At 42.4% G+C, this 25,305-nt stretch overlaps 1 protein-coding gene across 3 annotated transcripts in view; it reads right to left on the bottom strand.

The window, feature by feature from the left end:
* Positions 1-2,679: 2,679 nt before the first annotated feature.
* LOC127576690 (cytochrome P450 26C1-like) overlaps positions 2,680-25,305 on the bottom strand; it is a 30,008-nt gene continuing 7,382 nt past the window's right edge. The window contains exons 7-8 of one of the 3 annotated variants that reach the window (XM_052027343.1): positions 12,506-13,114; positions 2,680-4,280 (exon numbers count right to left, since the gene is read on the bottom strand). In XM_052027343.1, the coding sequence (XP_051883303.1) occupies positions 3,912-4,280; positions 12,506-13,114 (978 nt within the window). In that variant the 3' untranslated portion in view covers positions 2,680-3,911. The remainder of the gene's footprint in view (positions 4,281-12,505; positions 13,115-25,305) is intronic. The other 2 variants (XM_052027342.1, XM_052027341.1) reach the window with 2 other exon arrangements.

Raw genomic sequence — 25,305 nt, 5'->3', positions numbered from 1 at the left:
AGAAAATCTACATACAATATTTAAAATTGCATCCATTAGCACAACAAGGACTCAAGCGGTGTTTTAAAAACGTATTCCTATTCTTTTACACTTATTCTTGAAATATCACAGCATACATCGACATCGTTTGCAACATTACAACCACAATATGTGTGCAGAAAAAAAACTTACAACACAAGACAGATATCCTACATAAAAAAGGTAAGCCGGCATCTATAACAGTCCGGCTAGAGAATTAGCTAATTCTTGTTTTCCTCTCTCCCGCCTGACCTGTTGAATATTTCAAGCATTTACTGTTTTTCTTACAGCTATCGTCTGGGAACTACATTAAATGCCTAGAAATTTGAATACGTCTGTTTTTTGAAAAAAAAACAGAAATGCTGGAAGAATTCAGCGAGTCAAGCAGCATCTGTGGAAAGAGAAACCAGTTAATGTTTCAGGTGGAAGACCCTGCATCAGAACTGAGAAAGGGAGAAGGAAAGTTAGTGTAAGTGACAGAAAAGGCGGGGGAAGGCAATGGGTGGAACAAAGCAAATGTCAGTAATAGGATTTGTACCTATTTTTGCTTCACCAAAACATCAATGTATTTGGGGCCAAAGCCACACTGGCTGCCCGGAAAAGAATGCAAAATCGGTCAAAATCTCGGACGAAAAAGCATCAGATAAATCGAAATTTGCAATGTTCCAGGGGGAACATCATTCAGCTTATCGCAGCTCCTGCAGCCTTTGAAGACGTGCTCCATGGCAGTAACGCACTCTTCCGCTGTTTTGCTGCAAAGGAGAGCGAGATAGCTCCCATTTTCACCCAAATGAATATGGACGTCTTACTCATTAAGATACCTGCCAGGGAAGGTGTTCGGATTTGGGGAGGGGGCGGATGGGGAGGGGAGTCCTGTGAACTGGGGAGTGTAGGAAACCTGCCAGCTCCTCCGTAATAAGAATCTAGTTGAACTTGCCTGCAGTGGTCTCAGGCAGGGAAATAAGAATCTCAAAGTGGACGAATGCCGAAGTTTCATGTCCTCGCTCGGAACGGCAGGATGCTCTGCATACAACCATTTACACACTCAAAGTGGAGATCCTAGCAGGAAATGTATATATTGGTTTTGGGTTCTTTTGGGTATCAATCATCAGTGAATACAGAGAGCTTATAGCAAGCCCTTTTTTTAAAGTAGTCGGAGCTGGGATTCATGCAAACACTTTATAATCAGCGGAGGTGGACCGGCACAGCAGCGTCTGAGCGAACTTTGCATCATCTGGCCTTCTGATAATGATTGGAGTATAGAGAGGGTCACTTGGCTTGCGCCTTAGCCGATGACTTACAGGTTTCTTGTGAGAAGCTCCTCTTTATCCGGCAGCCTTTGTTGTCTCTCCTCTGTTGAGCTCTCGGCTGCCAGAGACATACCCCCGGTGGCTTCCCTCCTCTTCATGGCGCTCCTCCAGCTCTGCCTTCAGGCTCGAGGTCTCCTGCTGACACATACTGCTACCTTTGGTTTGCACCAGGTATTACAGTGGTTACATCTCCGCACCTGCTTGCTTTGTGCTGCAGTGCATCCGTGCATTGATGGAAGCAATGAACTGAGTCGGCAGGCAGCAATTTCCACTACCATCCTGGCACTTGCGTGACCCTCATACCTGCACTGAGCTGTTGTGGTAGGAGAGCGCACTAACGCGAGCAGCTACACGATAGGTTTCTTCCCCTGGACCCAGCCTCTGAGGCAGTTCTGGCCACTGAATATCTCCGGCAGCGTAGTCTCCCCTGATAAAGAAGTCGTGTGATTTCCAGAAACATGAAGAATTTCCCGTAATTTCATTGTGCAAGTGAAAACTTTTCCTCACAAGAGCCCTGATGGGTGCATGAGTGCATGTGAAAAGCCAGCAATACTGGAAAGTTTCAGTGCCCAAAATGCTGCCTGTTCCTCGCAGCAGTCAAAACAATGAGATCATTTCCTTGTGAGTGCAGTGTCTGGGTGACCGCTCTAAGGCAACAGCGAGCAGCAAAATGGGAAACATGGTGGAGACCGACTGTGGCCACTTGGAAAGATCCTGCTGTGAAAAAGGAGAGAGTCAACACGAACTTGACCTCCATGGAGAGAGCAGTCCAAGTATGAGTGTGAAGGGCTTCCTGCAGAATTTGACATATATCAGTGGCGAAAAGCTTGGAAAACCGGGATGCAAATACATTGTTTATTGGAGAGGTCTTGATATGAGGCAGTGCCTGTAAAGACTCTCATTGAGAAGGCTGATAAGCATGTCTTTATGTCGTACCCTGCATAACCAATCAATGATACTTCCAGCACCCAAGTGCTGTGAACAATCTCACTTCTGAGGCACACATGGAACGAGTATCTTAGCAGACAAATGCAGTAGAAAACACTATGCTAGTTGTAGCACGCTTTTGATTTGAGGCGTTTGAGCAGTCTGGAGCCAGTTCTGAAGTTATCCCATCGGGTCTCCTACTGTCAGCAGAATATCCTCTAAGATATCGAGAAAGGCAACAAACTGGAAAGATAGGTTCCTGGCTTTACTGCGAATCTTCCACGACGGCCGCAGCATGAAGTTTTGAGCTCCAATTTACGTTGGTGCAGATAGAAGAGTATTATCTGGAAAACGACAATTAGGTGCAATGCCCGCTGCCAGGAAAAGGTCAGGCATGCAAAATATGGATCATGCACAGAAATCTGCAGTTAACTCCACATAAGTTTAATTTTACTTTATTAGCACTTTTTAAAAAACGAGCGTAATCCAATTTCAAGGCAAGAATATTCCAGTCTTAAAGGTTAATGGAAAATGCGTGGTGGTGAGGTAGCTCAAAACAAATGCCTCAATAAAAATAAAACACTAAAAGGGTAACTCAATGACCCCAAGTAATGATACCTGACGTGTCCATAAGTTTAATGAGTTGGATACCGTCCATACACATAAAATTTTATTATTCTAAAACAAATATCATCATATATTTTACACCTAAATTCCAGTCAAGGTTCTGGTTAGTTTTAAATGTAAACTATATCTTTGGACTCTCTCCACCTCACTCCCTATCCTCAGTCCATCATCACCACCCCACTCCCCATTCACAATCCGTCCTCACCACCTCTCTCCCCACTCAAAATACTCCTCGCCCACCATTCTCACGGTCGACCCTTCTTCACTCCAGTCTGTGAAGACCGTGGAAGGGCGGCGAGGATGGCGGTGGGGAGTGAGTCGGGGATGAATCAGGAGATGCTGTAGACGAAAGGCTGTAGCATTTATAACCTATCCAGATCTTCAGCCAATGTAAACAAAAGCTGCTCACATTTTATTATGTTTACAATATACATTAATCCCTTTAGCCCATTTTCTGCCGATTTTAGAATGTTCTTTGCTGAATTCAACAAAAAAGGAAAACAATGTGGTGGTAAACTGACAAAGTTGGCGATTGAAATACCGTAAAACCCCGCCGAAGGACCACATTCTGATGTTAAGGGGTTCAGTCGTCAACCCGTCAGCAGTTGCTGGACGGAACTCTGCGGTTCCAGTCTTTAGCTCGGAGCGACACGCTCAGAAAGTTAATACATTAATGTATAAGTGCATAGATTAAGTACTGTGTTTTGCTGTGGTGTGTTTGAGGTTCCTAGTGTCTTTTCATCGTATAAGATGTAAACGTATTCACATCTTCGTGAATTATTGAGAGAAACATTTTTACGTTTCAACAATATAGGGGCTACCAGATAACGATTGTTCGCTGCCTAGAAATGACTAGTGGAGCCTCGGCTGAACTCTGATGCCAGTCAATGCTAAGTAGTGACTGACATTTACATTCTGTGGGGGGGGGGGGGTGGTGAGGAAATAAAACTCGGCATAGATTTGACCAATCGCCTGCCGTCACAGTACTTGGCATTGGCTAACTCGCCCTCGCAGCTCCGCGTTGTCCTGTTATTCCTTCGTGGACTTGCAGTTTCCTTTATCGTTCAAGCGACGAAATCGAACCTTCAGCCCATCGACGGGGTGCACAACCGGCACAGTCTGCATGTTGGGATAGGCGGCGCTGGCCAGTTCCCAGTCCGCACTGCTGATCAATTCAATTGCCAGTGTTTTAAGGATGACTTGCGCCAGCTCTTTCCCTATGCAGCTCCGAACGCCTCCACCGAAGGGCAAATAATTAAATCTACCCGCTTTGCTCTCATCCCGTTCGGGTCCAAACCGATCGGGGTCGAACCTGTCTGGATTGAGATAGACGGAGGCTGTCTCTTGTGTATCGCGAATGCTGTAGATAATATTCCAGCCTTTGGGTATCTGACATCCCTGTGAATGAAACAGAGCAAGTGACTGCAGGCAGTGCTTGAGATATGTTATTCGAAATTATAACAGATGCTTCATTCATTCAGAAATGGCAAAATGCATTCCTTAGGCTTGGCTACCAATAGGTTTCCTGAAGGCTTTCGCTCTTCCACCTCCTGCAAGCTGCCACTCAGTCAAGTTACCAGAGGCAGGTTGTCCACTCACGCAGTTCTGCACGGCTGTGATGCACTCTTCTCGCAAAGCCCCTCTGGCTCCCCACGAACTGGGATCAACATTCTGCCGCGCCTCCCTCCCTCGATTGCTCAGTGACCTGCTGAGCATCACACACAACCCCGGCTTCTCGGAGTGTGCCTCTCGCCGCTTTGTTACTTGCCCCTTACCAAAAGTCTGTACCTTTTCATCCACTGTTTCACTAAAGTCCTGATAAGGTTCAGCCAAAGCCACGAACAACGGTTGCTGTTAACACAGTACATTTGACAGACACAGTCAGAGGATTTCAGTAGGTTCCATCTGGGGAGAAAGGTTTCAAAGCATTCTGCAAGATAGTGACCACCCAGAGAGGAAAAAGCTTTGGGAAAAGAGAGGACACCCGTAGAGACACAAGAAGAATCTGTTATAACAAAAAAAAAACAGAAAGGGAGGATAATGGTATAAAGAACAACCTCCAGTGCAGGCACGCGTTGGCTGTATGAACACCAATATGGTAGGGAGCAGGATTGAGGAGGAGTGGGAGAAGTTAACAGTTAGCGGAGATGGTGGGACGGAGCCACGGAGCAATCTTGATCTCAGTCTGTCGGGGGCAGGGGGAACCAATGCAGCAAAACCAAAAACAAAGGGATTAGGGTAACCCAGAACTGTGTGGAATCGAGCACTGCCTCTGGCTGCGCGAATGCGTTGCAGCTTGCAGAATGTGGAAGAGCGGAAATCTTCAAGAAGAGTATTAGCGCAGAGGTCAAGCTTGAGGCGACTGATTACAGCTGCAGCACAACTAAGGGCGGAGACCGACACTGGTTCAGAAGTGAACGAAACTGGCTAACTGGCTTTGCTAAGTGATCAGTTGGGGGAACAATCATTAGCTTTTAATCCAGTGTTAGATTTAGGGCAATCCTATTTCCTCGGTGGTGATTGTTCTTTAACAACGCGTTTCTCTATTCACCCTCTGCACTGTTGTTTGGGAACAAAGTTACGAGGTGCCTTCAATGTGACAAATACTCAGTGTGACAACTTTACATGAGTGACCCTGCACAGAGATTATTAACAAGCACTTTGACAATGTACTATAGATCATCTAACTCAAGCTTTCACTCATTTTGGAGACTGCATTTTCCCGCAGAATGGATCAGTGTGGGCTGGGCGCTAGAACAAGTGTGCTCAGGTTTGGGATGCTGAGACATATCTTGGAGCACTTCTACCACGACACTGGCTAAAGAGGAACGATTTGTTTAAGAGGGCAAATGAACCTGGAAACTCCAGGATAAGTTTCTACAGAATGCATTCAACAGTTTCCTGGAACAGTACGTCATGTAGCCATCTTGTGTATTAAGATACCGACAAACAGAACTCCTAAAGGATGGTCTGAGGAAAAATGGTCACAAAATGGAGGAATTTTCTAAATCAAAAGACTGCAGACGCTGGAAATATAAAAGAAAGACGGAAAAATGCTGGAAACACTCAGCAGATCAGGCAGTATCTGTGGGAAGAGAAACAGAGTTAACGTTTCAGGTCGAAGACCCTTGGTCAGATGGAAATTTGTATGTAGCTGGACGTTTTGAGCCAAATTTAAGCCAGATATGTAGGAATGAAGGATGGAATGGCCAGGGTAAATTGTGTAATAGGATTATTCAAAGATAGGCGTGCAGAAGTTAACGCCTTTCGAAATTAAATAAATACATTAAATGTATATTTAGATCTTTAGTTATCTGAATGTTCAGGATTGCACACAACTAAATGCATACGATTGTAAATCAATAAGTCAGTTTTGCAGGCTATCGCCAGGCGCCAAGGAAAAACCTATTTACTCGCGGCCGTTTACTTGCAGCGCCAGCGTGTATTGCACGTGTGTCTGTGGAACGCACAGGAAGCTGCGGTGTGCGGGGCCACCGGTCATCAGCGCCAGGAAACGGCCAGGGCTCATTCAGCAACCAGGCCGACGCACACTTTCACCCTGGACAACCTGTACCGGACACAATAGGTGGGGTTTAAAATATACGTTTTTGAACAAACCTGGGATTTTAAAAATCATCAATAGTGGTCACCATGAAACTACCAGACAGTTGTTAACAAAACCGTTCTAATTCACTGGAGACACAAGAGCCTGCAAATGCTGGAATCTGGAGCAACAAGCAAAATGCTGGAGGAATTCAGCGGGTCATGCAGCGTCTGCGGGGGGAAGTGGACAGTCGACCCTTCACCTGGACTAATTCACTAACGTCCTTCAGGGAACACCTGCCATTCTCACTTGCTATATGCGACTCCAGACTTACCATTGTGGTTGACTTTTAACTGCCTCCTCAGTGTAGGGTCAGTGAGGGATGACAATAAATGCTGCTCCTGCTAGCCGCGTCCATTCAAAACTTGGCGCAGCCTTCCCGGTGGGTGGCATCGCTGCTGTTGTCACCAGAAGTCCAGGCAGTTTGTCAGGACACAGCCCCGAATAACGGGGGGGGGGGGGGCTGTACACTGCTGGGCTGAGCTGATGTCTGATTAAGGGGATCTTGCAAAATGGGGCAGCCCTTAATGACCCATTTGGCCTTTAACTTCAGCCTCCCCAAGCACCAACGCATGCATTAACGAATTCTGATTATTTATGGAGAGTTTTTTCCCCCGACCTTAACCGATAAACAAACCCCGTCAAGCTGGTAACTGGACAGAACAAAAAATGGGTGGGATAAATAGCTCAATTTCAGGTTAGCACACTGTTACTACTGGGGTGTCACAGGCATCAGCCTCGTCTCCTCGGCTATCATCATTTGTATTAACAACTAAACTGCAAAGGCAGATTGGATCTAAGCTTCAAATAATCTGCTGGAGGAACTCAGCAGGTCGAGCAGCATCTGTGAAGGATCGACAATTCCTTTCCCCTCACAGACGCTGCTCGACCCGCCGAGTTCCTCCAGCAGATTGTGTGTTGCTCCAGATTCTAGCATTTGCAGTCTCCTTGTCTCCAAGTTTACCGATGATAGAAAGTTAGGAATGTGAGCTATGAGTCTGCGAAGTTAAGCAATGGGCAAGGTGGTAGCAGATGGTGTTTCTGTAATTGGTGCACGGGATGTGGATGTCGCTGACGATGCCATCCCAAATGTACACTTTGTTAGGAAGATAACAACGGGGAAAAATTAAGAAAAGCAAAAGGACCTTGGTGTAGCTGATTCACCAGACACAGAAAGTAAACGTGCAGGTACAGCGAGCCATTAGGAAGTTAAATGGCAATTTGGCCTTTATTGCAAAAGGGAAATAGTAGACGTGCTGCCTTACAGCCTCAGTGACCCAGAGTTCAATTCTGACCTTCAGTGCCACCTATGTGGTGTTTGCACATTCTCCCTGTAACCATGGTTTTTTTTTTGCACACTTTGGTTTCCTCCCACATCCCAAAGATGTGCTGATAGGTAAACCTGCCATTGTAAATTGCCCCTAGAGTGTAGTAGGTTTATAGAACTTGTGGGGAGTTGAAGGGAACGTGTGGAGAATAAAATGGGATTAGTGTAAATGGGTGCTTGATGATCGGTCTGAATATTGGATCAAAGGGTCTGTTTCTATGCTTCATGATTCTATGGCTCTATAAAATTAAAAATCCACCCAAGATGGAAGGTTCTATCAACACAGACAGATCAGTTAGCATCTTTGGAGGGAAATGAACAGTTGACCTTTCAGGTCAAGACCCTTCATCATGACTGGAAAGGAAGAGGGCAGAAGCCAGAATAAGAAGGGAGGGGAGGAGCATGAGCACAAGCTGGCAGGTGATAGGTGAACCCAGGTGAGAGGGGGAAGGTGGGTGGGGGAGGGGGGATGAAAGGGAGTGATGCAAGAAGCTGAGAGGTGATAGGAGTAAGAGGGAAAGAGCTGAAGGAGAAATCTGATAGGAGAGGGCAGGGGGCCATAGAATAAAAGGAAGGAGGTGGGGAATAGAATGGAGGTGATGGGCCAGGCATGGGGGCAGGGGACAGGAAAGAGAAGGGGTGAGGGGGGGGGAAAAAGGGGGGAGAAACAGAGGGGTTACCGGAAGTTAGAGAAATTGATGTTGATGCTGTCAGGTTGGATACTCCCAAGACAGAATACGAGGGGTTGCTCCTCCAATCTGCACCAACCTTTCCAGTCCTGATGAGCAGAGGAGGCCATGGATAGACATGTCAGTATGGGAATGGGAAGTGGAAATGAAGTGGCTGGCCACTGGGAAATCCTGGCTGTTGTGGGGGACGAATCAAAGGGGACTGATGAAGTGATCCCCATTCTGTGTCAGCTCTCACCGATGTAGAGGAGGCCACACCAGGAGCACTGGATGCAATAAATGACACCCTCTGATTCACAGGTGAAGTGCTGCCTCACCTGGAAGGACTGTCTAGGGCCCTAAATGGTGGTGGAGGGAGGTGGTGTAGGGACAGGTGTAACACTTTTCCCGGTTGCAGGGATAAATCCTAGGAGGGTCATCAATGGGGAGGGAGATTGGAAGGTTCTATAACCTGAAACATCAACTCTATATCTCTTTCCACAGATGATACCTAATCTGCTGAGAAATTCCCAAATTTTGTTTTTAGTAATTGCAAGGGGTTTGGTGCGTAAATGTTAAAAAAAAATCCTCCTGTGACCACAGAGAGCTTTGGTGAGATCACATTTGGAATACTGTGACTAGTTTTGGGTTCTATTCCCAAAGAAGGAATATTGTTGCCATGGAGTCAGTGCAACCTAAATGCAATAGATAGATTCTAGGTTAGCAGGGGTCATCCAATGAGATTGGATTAAGAGGCGATCTCATTGAAACACATATCATTCCAAGGGGGATGGTAGGGAAGATGTTGGGAGTTTGCTTCCTCTAGCTGGTGAGTCTAAAACAATGATATATACTCAGGATAAGAGGTTAGTCATTTGGAAATAAGGAGGGGAAACTTCTTTATGCAGAGGGGTGTAGATCTTTGGAATTTTCTAACTCAAAGACTAGGCAGCCACAGCCCAGTGAGTATATTCAAGATTGAATTTGAGAGTTTTTGATACTAATGAAAAAGGGAATTGATGAAGAAAGTGAAAGACACCAGGGTTCCATTGAATTGTGGAGATGGCTTAAAAGGACCCTATGCCTATTTGTGTTTTATATCCTTACTGCAACCACAATTGAACCATTATTGTAAAGGAGGGGGAACTATTTGTGGGTTTTTTTTGACAATGACAAAGTATGCTATGAAACAGTGAACTGATCTGCTTAATGGATTTCAAGTACCGTACCTGTAATCACATGAAGATGAACAGCCATTTTTAAATCAGATTGCACTTAATTCAATGTACATATTGGGCAGTACACTAGCAGAAAACAGATTTCAACTGAGCAAAGGGTGACAGGTAGTCCAGTGGCTCAAGGAGTTCATGCAGTGAACAGTTAACATCATACAAAAATGAAAGATTCCCTGGCATAAAACAGGCAGGTGAACTTGGCTGGGAAGTGGAGTGATGCTTTATTTTGAGCCAGAAATCAGAGATATGGAAACCAGACATCTCCACACCCAAGGAGTCTCACCAGAGTGAATGTAGCTTTGTAAAAGGGAAAATTAATTTGATAAATTTAACAGTTTTGTTGAATATCTAACTGGATAGCTGAAGAAAACCAGTGATGTAGTGTATATGATTCTGCAAATAACAGTAAGATGGAGATGAGGATATTATGTGAGAATGCAGAATTGATTTGGCTGAAAACAGTAAGAATAAATGGGTCGTGAGTTGCACATAGATCAGTATTGAGCTTCAGCCAGTTACAATCTGTATTAATAACAAAGGTGAGAAAACAATGCTTCTGACTTGGCTAATGATGCAAAACAAGGTGGGAAAGTGAGCTACAAGAAGGATACAGAGTCTGCAAAGGTATATTGGAGTCAATTGAATGGGCATAATAATGGCAAACAGTATAATGTTAGAAATGAAGTTTTTCACTTTGTAAGGAGGAATTAGTGAATAGAATACATTTGCCCCGGAGCTGGTACTATGTAGATTTGTTAGATTGATTTCTGTCAAGAGGTGATTATCTTTTGAGCAGAGGTTGAATATGCCTGGTCTATCCTCACTGAAGTTTAGAAGCATGAGAGGTAGTCTAATTGAAAACATATGATGCCAAGAAAAATTTTTACTCAGATGGCTATAAATCTTTGGAATTCTCTACCCGGGAAAGCTGTGGGAAGTCATTAAGCATATTTACAACTGAAATCGACTGGGAATCAAGGGATGTGGGCACTCAGTGAGATAGAAAGGTGGAATGACCACACATGATCTTACTGAATTTTGGAAGAGCATCTAAGGCTATATACTTCTGCTTATTATGATCACAATCTCTAGAGCCAGTGATTGGTTTTGATTGGCTGTGCATCTCCTCACGTTTGTATCCTACCTATTGAGCATAAGCAGCTAGGACACAGGTCCACAGAGCTGAGGATCAGTGATTCCCTGCAGGAACAAAAATTCTGCTGGTTTTAGACTTTACCAATCAAAATATTTCCCTGATGATCAGTAGAAAGACTTTACCTATTACTTTGACTTGAATAGTTTATAGAGATATGGGGTTGAACCCCAATAACATTTCTACAAGCCCAGGTCCTATTAAGGAGAAATACTCAGCAGGTCAAGCAGCATCTGAAGAGTTAATATATTGGGTGGATGAGTTTTGTCATAATTCAGTATTTCCAGATATTTCTGCTCTTATTTCAGTTTTTTGGCAATAACCATCTTTTTTAAAAATTTTTGTTTCAAGGAGTTGGGCATAGGTCAACATTAATAGTGCACTGGGGGCTTTTGGTTGTCTTCATACCAGGTGTTCTATAATGAACCCCTGCTATCTTATCTAGGGGTTCAGTATAGGAGATTTACCAAGTTCTAAACTCCTTAACATGTGGACTGCCTGGGGATTGAGAGCTGTTGTGAGCACCACCAGGACAGTCCCACGGCCAACCCTCCTCCATTCCTTGTAGTCTCATTAGAAGAGGTCGGGCCAGGTGCAAAGTCTGCACTGCTTCTATAAGCAGGGGAGTTTGTGTGTTTTGGTTGACAATTATTCTTTAACCAGTGGTCCAGGCCCCTTATGAATGTGTGCATGTGGGAATGCAATTCTATCTGTGCCTCCAAGTCACCATGTACAATGAAATATTGGGAAATATTTCACTGTATTTAAAGACCTTGGTCCAAACACAAGATTTTCATTGGGTTCCCCCCACCCTCCTTCATGGACCTTGCCCTAAAAGAATTGACCTCTGTAACTTAAAATGCATTAGCTATTCTGAGACATCTCCACGCACCTTCAATAGATGAAGGCAGATTCCATTGGACTCCACAATTAAGTGAAATGCTAAGTGAACCTTGTGCGGCATTTGATATTTATTATTGTAAGCTCTTAAATGTATTTGTTCCTGTATTTAAACAGAGGAGGCACACTGCATTCCCATGCCTGTGTGCAAGGTATCTGGAGCAGACTGCAGTGTTTTAGCTGTTCATTATCGCTGTTCGCTTTAGCCCCATCCAGCTCATCAAACGCCGCACAAGGCTCAGTTAGCATTTCACTTTACTGTGGAGCCCACTGTTCGCTCCCCCAGTCCAATGGGATCTGCCTTCATTTATTGAAGGTGGGTGGAGACGTCTCAGAACAGCCAATGAAGTTTAAATTACAGAGATTAAAATCACCCGGCTATTGGAAATAGAATTATGTTGAACTGGATGATATCGAACCCACAACCGGCTGGTGTAGCGAGTTTACAAACAAAAATGCTGGCAAATGGGGAACCACAGTTAAAGTAATTGACTAACGATGGATTGTTATAAACCAGGGAATTGTTATAATCTGGAATGCACCACCAGAAAGCTTGACGGATGCAGTTTTAGTAACTTTTGAAAGGGTATAAGATAAATACTAGGAAGATGGTTTGCAAGACTGTGGGGAAAGGGACCAAATGAGATGGGTCGTTGGCAAAGTGGGCACACACACGGTCACCTCTATGCAGAATCTATAAACGAGTGCCTCCTTCCCCGGCGGGAAGTTTACTTACATTCAGTTCAAAGGTCTGCAGCGCTGTCCTGTAGCCCCCGGACACGGGGGGAAGCAACCTCAGCACCTCCTTCACCACACAGTCGAGATAACGCAGACGTCCCAGGACCTGCAGACTCAGAGAGCGCCGACAGTCGCAGTCCCCGCACAGCCGTCGCGTTTCACTCCCCGCCGCCGTCCCCTCGGGACACTCGACTTCCCGACACACACTATTCCGATAGGGGGAGGGCTGAAAGTGTTCTTTATCTTGGACGGGACGGTCTTGGTGGGCGCCAATTTGCAGACACTCTTTATCCATGATAGTAACGGACTGACCGCAACTGCTGCCCCCGGCTAAACTCTCCCGGGCAACCAGCCGCTGGCACCTTTGCATAGACTCGCTCACCTGGTTTTCGGTTTCAGGGAAAGCCTGGTTGTTTATCTGGCCGCCGGTTCTATCCCGGGTGGCAAAGAGCCAGTTGCATTGGCAGGTGGGGATCAGACCGTGCTGCTGTAGTTCTTGCCTCGCCTTCTGCAGGACGTGTGAGTGCTGCAAGAGCAGCAGCACCAGGGATGTGCTGGCACTTGCCGTGGTGGAGAAAGCGGCGAAGATCAGCTCAACCGCAGATTCCTGAAGAGAGGACAGAAGTGTTGAGGTGAGTCACTGACAAGTGGAAGCTGCCACAATTCCACCGCAGGCACGCCAGCAAACCCGGGAACGATTAAGCAGTTTTAAATTCATCCCTTCTTAGGAAGATTGCCAGAACCTTGGCAATCCCGACACCAGACCCAGTAGGTTCATTTTTAAACTAGTGAATGTGTGTCAAATATGGGAATGCCTTTAACGATTCTTGTCAGTGGACATTCACTGGGAACCTGTATAGAGTCAGAGACAGCGAGGGAACAAATCCTTATCTATACCAAACTCATTCTTCACAACGTTGTCTGTAGCCTTCTATACCTTGGCCATTCAATTGCCCGCCTAGATAATTAAGTACCACAAGCAGCTCGGCCTCCATCAACGGACTCGCTAACTCTGGATGGGTGACGTTAAAGGGGATTCATTACATTGTCCCGGAGTCCAGGGAATTCGCATTACGGCGGAAGAAAGGGCGAATTCTCCAAGTGGTGGCCGTTCAGATTGACACCTGACACGCTGATGTGCATGCAATCGCGAGTAATTGAAGTGAGGGATTGTACGGCACTGTACACCTCCCATATCCTCAACCGCTGAGAATCGAAACTTTCGATTTGAGTTTTCAAAAAGTAATTCAAATCATAATGTACGCTGAACAATTTTCTTCACCATAACGGCTTCACTGCATGAATCCAATGATGCTAAATCTCTGCTTTGTACCCAGTTCGCACTGTTCTGCTTCGAAAAGCAGGGAAAGTCTCCTTCTGCTTGGGTCAACCAACATCACTGGAACAGAGTGTCTGTTCATTACCACATTACTGTTTGTGGGAGCTTGCTTTGCTTAAAATTGGCTGCAACATTTCCTAAATTTTATTGCACTTCAAAAAATTCAAATTAGCTTTAAGATTATCTTGATACAGTGGAAGATCTATATTCAAACTTACACAGGATCAGCAAATCCTTCCTCACCACCCGCCTTCCCGCTGCTCTAATACCAAATGTGTAACGTAATTGATTCAACTGACAAACTGGCCTCTAGTCTTTCTCCGTCGTCATTTCTATTTCATTGGCGCAATTATCCTAAATATCCTTTATAAGTTTCTGCACTTTTTCCCTCTGTATCCATTCCAGGAATCCCTCAAACTCATTCTTTCCCATTATCTCAAAGGATGAAATTCTTTACTTTTACCTTCCTGCAAAAAATGTTCATGCATTTAAACCCATAGTTTTGTGCCATCAAACCTAATCACTGCTTTCTTGATGAAAACTCACTTTGGCCAATTTCCCTCAATCTGTTGCTCCCTTCTCTCCTGAATTCAATTTCCATTATATTAAAGCCAATTGAAGCTTTGTGTATATAGGTTTTTTTAACATATGGTGTATTTAATGGTTTATGTACATCAATAATTCTCTTTTCTCCTCAGAGGTTGCAAGTATCAGCCTCGAAAAGCCAGTTATGTTTTCAAAGCTGTTTTCCCCATATATGTACAAAGCATTAGAAATAAATATAGGTTTGGTGGTTAAGTGTTTAATGTGTTGGTATGAGGTACAGTATGTCATTAGTAGGAAGCAAGACATGGTCACAACCAATGTGGGCTGCTTGAAAATGGATAACAGTGATGCTCTAAGTAGAAATGAGGAGGGGTTGACATGTTGAATCATTGCAACAAACACATGGATAGATGCAGAACATCCCAAGGTAACTAGTATGCATAGGGGCAGAAATACAAGTGAAGAAACAACAAGTGAAAAGTCTCTAGGATCAGATAGTTTCCATCCCAGGATTTTAAGTAGAAGATTGCAAATGGTCTAAATATCATCTTCCAAAGTTCTCTTAATCTGAACCTTAACATTTTGATTAGAAAATTGTATACTCTTGGTTTGCTATTTACAGTTAGAAGGGGAATACAGGTAGTAATAGACCAGTTAACAACAGTGATTGGAGAGTGCAAGATTCTATAGTTAATGACCAAGTACCTAAGCAGATTGGAGAGAGATAGCATAGATTTATAAAGGATAGCCCATGCCTGAGAAAGAATTGACTAACTTGGTGGATGGTGGATGTCAATGCATGTTAAAGGTGGCCTTCCAGAGGATATTTGATACAGCCTCTCAGAGATTGTTTGCTAATTTTCAGGGAAATGAATGGAAATTGTTGACATGGTTAAGAAACTGGCTGAATGGCAGGAGGCACTAGAGAAAACAGGTTTAAGTTAGTAGGGTTTGACTCAAGATTCCTACAAGCATGTATTAACTGGAGCCAGTCACTGCATGAACAGCATGGATGATGTGATCAGAAGCCACAATTCAAGTTTGCTGATGACAAGGAAAGGCAACTTTATAGTCAATCTAGATGGAAGGATATCATTAGAGATGTTACCTTATAGAGCAAATGGATTTCAATGTAGGCAAGTGTGGCACTGAAAAGGACAGCAGGAAACACAAAAGCAGTGGTCATTCAAAGAGATTTAGGGGTCCATGTGGATCATAATATATGGCAGAAAAGTACACAAACTAATTAAAGAGGCCAATGGAATGTTGCCCTTTATACTTGGAGAACAAAAATGAAAGTGCAGAGAAATTGCTGTAATACAACACCCAGGAGCACTGTGAGCAGTCTTAGCAGCACACCAAGGATATATTGACTTTGGAGAGTGAATGTTTAGATTTAACAGTGATAGCTGCGTTCCAAGGGTTAATTTATGAGGAGAGATTTTACAAACTAGAGTTGTATACCCTGAAATTTATAAAGTTAAGAAGTGATTTAATTGACAGTCTCAAGATATTAAAAGGAACTTTCAATGCAAATGGAGAAAAACTATTTCTGCTGGTTTTGGAGTCCAGGGTTAAGGGACATAGCTTCAAAAAAAAAATCAGACTCAGGCCTTTCGGGAGTGAAGTTAGGAAATGGTTCTACATGAAAAGGATGAAAAAGATTTGGAAATCTTCTGCAAATAACATCTGATGCTGCTCCAGCTGTTAAATTACAGATAGTTAATAAAGTATTACAGTATATTGAGCAAATGCAGGCATAATCACAGATCAGCCACACCTTACTGAATGTTTGAGAATGCTTAAGTTGCTAACTGGTTTATTCTTGTTCCTATTTTAAACCTTGACTAGTATGCGTACATAACCATTAATCTGCAACAGAATTTGGAGCAACAAACAATCTGCTGGAGGAACTCAATGGGTTGAGCAGCATCAGTGGGGGGTGGGGGGGGGAAAGGTGGTGGGGAGGCAGGGAAGGATGACAGGCAAATGGAGCTAGGTGAAGGGGGTGGGGGAAATGGTGAGCAAAACCTTAGCATTAATAATTCATTACTGTATTTTGCCAATCATGCATCATGTCAATTGGAACACCAATGACACCATCCATCTTCATGCTGTCAGACTTTGGCTGATGCAAATTTTAATGAGCTCCTCAACTACATTCTCCAGAATCCCACCCTACAAATTGGAAAGCTTTGAAGCTGTATACAATGTAAAATAAAAAAATTGAACTGAGAAGTAATTCTTGTAGATAAATACAGTAAAACTCCAATCGTCCACTATCTGATGGTTTGGAAATTCCGATCAACCGGCGTACAACTCATTAGTAATGTTTGATGAACTCCCTTTTAACTCACTGGATCCCTGCGCTCCCTTGAACATACCAGGGCCATGATTCTCCTGCTCCCTTTCCACTCAAGAACCCCGGTTCTCACACTCCCTCAAACACATCAGGGTCCTGATTTGTGCGTTCACTTTCCACTCACTAGGGCCCTGGTGTCCACACTCCTTTACAGCTCATGGGAGCCCAGGTTCCTGCAGGCCCTTTCAACTTAAATGGTTCACTGGGAAATTTATCATACTATGTAACATCTAAAAAATGAATTAAAGGGGTGTTGAGGTATTAATAGCGGTAATATAAAATAGTCCAGAAAATCTGCCAGTCCAGCACCAAAGTGTTAAGCTTGTCAGATTCTCAGAGTTTTGTTGCATTAGTGATGGCTCTGGATATAATTGGGCAGTTACCTTGCTTAATTTGTAGAATATTTTGTTAACTACAGTTCCGATTACTGAACAAACAAGTCACCATTGTGTGCTTCAGGTGCACTGCACCCATCATATAACATGTAATTACAGGAAAATTCTCTCTCTAACATCTTTATACTGGAAACACTTGGCCCAGACTATAGATTAAAAATTTGATGCAAGCTAATGCCTGGCCTAGGTGGAAGTCTAGCAGGAAGTTTTTGGAAGTACAGAGAGTGACTTAGCAGGTGTACAATGTGGCATTATTTAAATAGAGATCCTTGATGATTCATGATTCAGACTGGTTCTCACTGTGAAGACTTCCTGAAATTAACTTTAAAACCAGGTGTTAATCTGTTGAGCATTCAGAACAGGAATGAAGAATTGCACTAAAACTGGCACCTCTCTTAGGGCGAGAATGTTCCAAAATTCTTTGCAACCAATGAATGCAAAAATGTAATGCAGACATCAATCTGTGAGCAAGATCTTACAAATATTAATGAGTTAAGTGACAAAATAACCAGAGAATTTAGGTTGTTAGTTTAGGAATATAATTTAGTGAGCAATTGCATTTGAGTAAGGCAATGGTGATAAAGGATATACAATGAATGGAGGGATACTTAGAAAAGAGGGATCTTGGAGTTTATATCTACAAAGCATCAAAAAGGTAGCAATGATTTGTAGAAGGCTTTGAGGTGGATAAGGCAGCACACCCAATACTTGCCTTTTTTGGCTGAGGCACAGAATACAAGGAGCACAGAGCTGGAGAATTGTATATAACTATAGTAAGCCACAGCTAGGGTAAGCCACAGTGAAGTTCTGCTTACCAAAGCACAGGATGGATGTGATAGTGCAAGAGACAATGCAAAGGAGATTTGAGCATCAAAAAAAACTGTAGGTGCTGGAAATCTGAAATAAAAACAGAAAATGCTGGAAACATTCAACAGGTTAGGCAGCATCTGTGGAATGAGAATAGAGTTTATATTTCAGGTCTGTGACCATTTGTCAGAACAAAGGATCTTTCTACAGATGCTGCCTGATCCACTGAGCACTTCCAGCATTTTCTGTCTTTACTACAGATGTACGAGAATGTTGCCCAGAGAGGAGATTTACAGCTATGGGGAGAGACCAGCGAGGCTGGACTTGTTTTCTTTGGAACAAAGAAAGAGGGGGGAATTTAACCAGGGTGTATAAAATTATGAGAAGATGAAGGACCCACACATGTGTATGACAACTACATCAGTGACTAACAAGGAATGAATTTAAAAGGACTAGAGGGGAGTTTTAAAAAAGTCAGTGAGTCTGGAAGCCACTGCCTGAATGGGTGGTGATGTCAGACCCCCTCACAATCTCAGTAGTTGAAGACCCACGACCGGCTTTGATGAGCAGGCCACATTATCCTTGTCCTGCAAGCAAGCACGACACAGAGCTCCATCATGGCAACAACATCCAGGAAGTTAGAGACACACTTTAGGAACATCCTTAAAAGGAAATGTAGCATGCTCTCTGACTCATGGGAATAAGTGACTGATTGTTGGCTATTAACTGATCTTAGTGCTATACCAAAACTGGCCTCCAAAACTTTTGTTCAGTATCAAGCAACCCTCTAAATAATATTTTATGTGATGGAAGTAAAAGGTGGCCTTTTTATTGTGCCAATCAAGACAGCTCAAAATGGAGAAGCATCCAAGGTGGCCCAAGGACATGGGAGCCCTTCTGTTTGGAGGTCAAGCACAAGAAAGGGTGTATAAGAATCTGATCAGTTCACATCTGCAGATCCCACGAGGGACTCGTCAGCCACCTCAGAACCCACAGAAGTGGAGGGAAAGCACATCATCAATGCTGAGGAATCACCCAAGAACTGGGATAAATCCAGCATTGGTTTAGGCTGGCATAGCACAATAGGCTGAATGGTTCCCTTCCATTTCAATTTCTATAGCTCTAAGAATTCCTGAATGCTACTTCAATCTAGATCTTTGAAGACCAGTTTATTTGCATTGTTGGGTACTATATTCATTGGAGGAGAAAACAATAGCAGAGACAAGTATGATCCTCAAGACTGAAATGCTCCCCTATTCTTCCACTGTTGTCCCATCCTCCCAATATTTCCCATTCCTCTTATTTTCCTTTGCAGTTTTTTCCATCTACATTCCTAGATATTGCAGAGTTTAATGGGCATCCCTCACTTTCTGATAGCATGTCCAAACATCCATTCTTCAGGTTTGAGGTTAGACGAATAGCAACAAATTATTCAACTGAGGTTGATACAACAGAAAGGTATATTTATATTCCCACCACAGAAAGCATTTAGCTCATCACATGATGATAGAAAATAGACTTGGAGGCCAATTTTAAATCAACTAACACTACATAAATAAGGCATTGAGCTTGTAATCTGTTCATCTGTATGTATAAGCTAATCAATGCCTTAACCAAGGAGAGGGAGAGGAAAATGTGTCTTTAATCAAAACATTTTCCAATAATCCAAATGCAGTGGAACATATTCTCCATGTATCCCAAAATGCAGCACTGAACATTAGCAAATAGGAGGGTCAATAAATACATGAATGAGAAAAAGGGAAAACAACAATAGAGATGTTAGGCTAGATTTATTAATTGATTTTTCTCTAGAAAAAAAATGAAATACGCTGCCTAACAATGGGATATTGACCACGTTAGGCATCAGAAAGAGTACAGCCTAGAGAACTAAAAGGATAAACTGAGTGAGAAACTGGAAAGATAATACAATCATTTATAGTCATAGATTCATATAGCATGGAAATTGCCCATTGAAACCACACTGAACATCAAGCACCCATTTAACTAATCCCCAAGCAGTTACAGGAAGAACATGCAAACTCCACACAGTCAGCACCAGTCAGGATTGAACCCAGGCCGCTGGAGCTGGAGGCAGCAGCTCTGTTGGCTGTACTACTGTGCTGCCCAGGTGTTAAGGAGGGTGTGAAGTATTGGATACAATAGATAAAGAGTGAAGAAATAAAGGGGTCCAGCTTATTTAAACTGAATAAACCATTTGGGTACAATGAATCCCAGAAGAGGGGAAACACAGCAGAAGCTTCAACTAGCATTTTCCAGTCCTCTGGCTAGTGCCATAGAGGAAGGAGACCTTGAATACGGCTAACATGGTACTTTTTGTTTATGGAAGGAGAAAGATAGACCTGTAATTACAGGACAAAACTGTCTAACATTAGTCATGGGCAAGGTACAAGAACAATTCTAAGAATTAGTAAAATCAGCAGAAGGGCAGATTTTAGTCAAAGATAGGAAAATTAATTTGTTAAAAGGTTGTGCCTGACTAACATTTGAAAATTTAACAAGGCAATAGGGATCAGTGATAGGGAGAGCACACATTATGTAATCTGTGGATCTTAGACAAAGTCTCACCTGGTAAACTGCTCAGGAGAGTAATTAAAACCACAAGGGATCTAAGCAAAAGTGGCAAATGGAATCCAAAATTGTCTCAGTGGCAGAAAGCACTGTCAATGGGAGCTTTAGACACTGGAATGCATTGAAGTTCCACAGGGCTCAGTGCTGGGTGGCTTTGTTTACAGGGTCCATAACAATGATTTGAATCTGAACATGAAAGGCATGGTTAAGAACTTTGCCAATCATTCCAAAATTGACAAAGTAGAATTCAATAAGGCATAAGGTTTTAGACTGCAGTACATCACTGGACTGGGTTGGTGAACCACGAAGTGACTAATGGAATTCAATTCAGAGAGTGCAACATAATCCAGTTAGAGGCCCAACTATGCAAAAGACTACATAATAAATAGCAAGATGCTTATCTATAAAGGATTATGTCCACAGATTGTTAAAAACAGACAAGGTGGTTAAAAGGGCATTCTAGCTACTTGCCTTTGTTGGCTGAAACATCATTCAGGAGCAAGAACATCATGCCAGAATAATGCAGAACATTACTGAGGAACTGTCATCTACATTACTGGAGAGATGCGACAGAAGTGGACAGCAAGGAAATGAGGTTTATGAGGACCCTCCCAGAGCTGAAGACTTTTAGTTATGACCAGAGAACAATTAGGTTAGGGTTGTTTCCCTGGCAACATATGAAACTAGCAGGAGATGTAATCAAGGTGTATAAAGTATACATGAAAGTAAACAGGAAGGAGCAACTTCCCTTGGTGGGAAGATCAATAACAAGGTATTTACTTCTGTGCAAGAGATCACTAGCAAAAGATATGACTCTATGAAGTTGGAGATCTCTGTGATCCGGATAGGACTAGTTGGGAGATATGAGCCTGGTCTGCTGTGTTTCCAGCATTTTCTGCAGATAACTATCCAAATACTTCATTAAGGAATTGAATAATACAATTTTAATCTTTTAGGGAAATATTTTCACTGAAATCTTCTTTAATTAGGGGTGGATTTCAAGTCCTCCAAGAAAGCAACATCCTTTGTGTATCCTCTATACCAACTGATCAATTTATTTGGACTTCCCAAGATGGAATGCGAAAGTTCCTAAACGAGTGATCAATATTAATTTTGACACTTGAAGATAAATCACTAATCTAACTTTGCACAGGATGACCCAGGATCACATACTGGAGTAAAGAATTCACTCTACCATTACTCCCTTATTATCAGACATTGTAAGATACACATGTGAAATCATTACAATCCAGGCAAAGATTTAGAATTGATCACATTTACACCATCCAGCTACTGATGGAAAGTTTGGTACGACCCACACCCTTTTCCTCAGAGTCATCTTTTCTAAAATTTCTTACCCATTTCAACCTTAATGTCTCTGTATTTACTCAACTTGAAATGGAGGATGTAAAACAACCCATTTTAATTTTTTTTAAGTTTGTGAGAGAATTCAAGTACATGGTTACTTCAATAAAATAATGGAACTGAAGAAACCTGCTCACAGTAGTTGCCAGAGGGCATACAAAGCTCACATCAGTAAAAGTGACAAAGCAGCTATTAGATTTTGGTAAAATCCCAAATGATTCATAAATGTCTCTCAGAGAAGGAAACGTCATCCGTACTGGAAATGCCTAAATGCAATCCCAGTTCCAATCCTCAACTGTCTTCTAAAGTAGCCTTGCAAGCTGCTCAGTTAAATTAAATCTACATATCAGTTACCCAAGACAGTGGGCCACTATCACTTTAAGGGCAACTTAAGGATGTCATACATATCAGCACTGCAACCAGGCCCACATCCAAAGAACGAATGAAAATGAATACGGATTTATGTACATGTGTAGCTAGTTATTCCCATTTGATCAAGGTATGAAACTACTACTTCACAGAAGCTAAACTTGTTACATTCATATATTTTGTAAATATTGATCAGCTGTTTTGATGTTGGATTTCTATATGCACAGAATATATATGAATGGTAGTTTGTCTCAAGAGAGCCCAGTATTACAACATATAAAAATATTGAAGCAAACAGGATAAACCAAGGGAAATGCTCACTTCTATTGTCCTGTCAGGACACAGCTGGCCTCAACAAAATGGAGTTATATTAATACTAGAAATGAGCTTTGGACTGCATCAATTCTGAAAAAGGATTCCAAAGATTTCAAATTTACAGTTAACTTTCATGACTGAAGGAAGCTAAAATCAAAGTGATCTTGTTCATACATTAATTGTATTAAAATGATGGCATGATTATCTGTACCAAATCATAGTAGGTGATTAATGGAGCTACACAGTAAAAGTATTTGGTATAATCATTCCATTAGGGTCAGCACTGAGCTTTATTTTCATTGCAGGAGTCTCTATCATCAGAGCAAAGAGCCGTGGAGAAAGCTCCAACTCAAGCCAATGTTACAGAGTCTGCATTTCAGTTGCTACTATTGTTCTTGGTGTTGACTTTAAGAAAATAATTAACTTAATACTGTTAACACCTAAGATTGGTGGCTGCAGAATTGCTTCCAGCCAAGCAGTATCTTGTTTGCAGTCACTGGCTTTGAATTGAACTCTTGATAGCCAAGAAAGATCTCTCTATATGGATATTTATAACACAAACTTTTATGGTTGTAGAGAAGGAGAGTTGACCTTATCAAAGTATTACAAAAGTAAAGTCAGCTTAAGTTAATAAGATATCAAAGAGGACCCAGAAACATTTCTTGAATCCAGTTTTGCAAGCCACTGGAGTTTAACTGTATGTGATGTCAAAACAAAGCTACTGAATAGCTTCTGAGGATGTCCTGTAGAATCCTGGTATGGAGTCAGGTTAGGACCATTGCAAAAGTGATATTCCAAGGCAAAATGTGCTTACATTACTTGGTTCCTGTGGCCAGGTACACTTATTCTCTCACCTCAGGAGTCATTTCTGTTCTCTCCTGATGTGTGCACACAGATCTCTCAAATTCAGCAACGTGTGGTTAAAAAGGGAAGAAGGTTTCAGTCTAAGAATGTGGCAAATTTCAATGGAACTAGATAAAGAGGAGATCCTTGATAATTCAGGCAGACTATGATCCCAATTTACAATGTAAATGTAATGTTAGAGCAGGGTGGAAAATCATCAACATCAAAATAAAATTAGCATTATAAAAGGCTTCTGTAGGTTCAATAGAATAAAGTTATTGCAGAGTGGAAAATAAATTGTTTGTTAATTTATTCAGGTGCCTCTCTGAAGAGAATTAACATGATGGAACTTCTCCAGAAATGATATGTATCAAGTATAAGGTTTAGCAGATGCTAAGGATCACTTATTGAAGTCCTTTTGATAAATGGTGTCATAATACTTGCAAGTGATTTTAATGTGATTGCCTATAAATTGGGTTTCTATCAAAGTAAAACATAGCTGTGAAAAGGATTAAAATAATACTATGACCCATGGATGCAGCAAGGTGTAAGTTTTTAGCCTTTAAAATTTTTTGCAGCATAGTCAAATGTCAAAGACAAGTAAATGTGAGATTATTGTTTGCCATCAATAATATTGGTTGTTCAGACTAAATCAGGCAAATCCCTGGTAATAGAATTTTTTTTTCTTAAATTTTATTTACAGCATGGTAACAGGCCCTTCCGGCCCAACGAGTCCGCGTCGCCCATTTTAAACCCAAATTAACCTACCCATACGTCTTTGGAACGTGGGAGGAAACCGGAGCATCCAGAGGAAACCCACGCAGACACGGGAGAACATACAAACTCCTTACAGACAGCGACGGGAATTGAACCCCGATTGCTGGCACTGTAATAGCGTCGTGCTAACCGCTACGCTACCGTGCAAAGTAAAACAAAACTATAGATTCTGGAAATTGTAAATAAAAACAGAAAATGCTGGAAACAACAGATCAGGTAGCATCTGTGGAAAGAGAAACAATCGGAAACGTTAACTCTGTTTCATTTCCACAGATGCTGCCTGGCCTGCTGAGTGTTTTCAGCATTTTCTTTTTTTTACTCTAAACTAGGCTGCTGTCCTAGAATTCATTCCCAGGTACTTCTTACTCTATGCAGCATGATTGGTTGAACTAATCTGTTACACAAATCAATGACAAGTCAGCAAAATACATGGTGTAAACAGCATGGTGTAAAATCTTTTTACAATCTAGATTTTTTCCCCTAATCAGAATTGTGATATACTCTGGCTAACTAACGAAGTGAAACTATATCCCCCTCCATTTTCCTGCAATTTCTAGAAATTTTCCAATGTTGTTCCATCAGTGGAATAAATTCCAATTTTTAATGGGGGCCGTGGAACATATTTATACAAGGGCTTTAGTTTTCCCTTTGCAGCACTGCCAAAGGTACAGGACAAATCTAGAATTAGAGGCCAGTTTGGATACTGAGAGGAACAATGAAGGGAGGGGGGGAGGGGGGAAGGGGGGGCAGGGGTTCCTCAACACACTTTGCATTTAACGGAATAGTCCACAACTCCATAGACCAGTCAACATTTTACATGTAAGGAGTTCAGTTAAAAAGTGACTGGACAGAACCATCTGCACACTACAAGACTGGTGTCTACAAGAAGCTGTCTATACATGAGACAGGAGGAATTCTGCCCACACTCTTCCACACAACCAATGGTTAATATTTAGATTACACTGGGGGCAAATTTAGTTGTAACATTCAAAAGGGAACAGGGAAAGTGTCTGAAAGGAAAAGAAACAAGTTGCAGGGTGCTGGGGAGAGGGCCAGGGTGGGATTCCAACTGTATGGCTCTAACATAAAAC

This window comes from Pristis pectinata, chromosome 12 (assembly GCF_009764475.1).
Source record: "Pristis pectinata isolate sPriPec2 chromosome 12, sPriPec2.1.pri, whole genome shotgun sequence".
NCBI lineage: Eukaryota > Metazoa > Chordata > Chondrichthyes > Rhinopristiformes > Pristidae > Pristis > Pristis pectinata.
The sequence above is the reverse complement of the archived record's forward strand: the minus strand, read 5'-3'. Positions and strand labels throughout refer to the sequence as shown.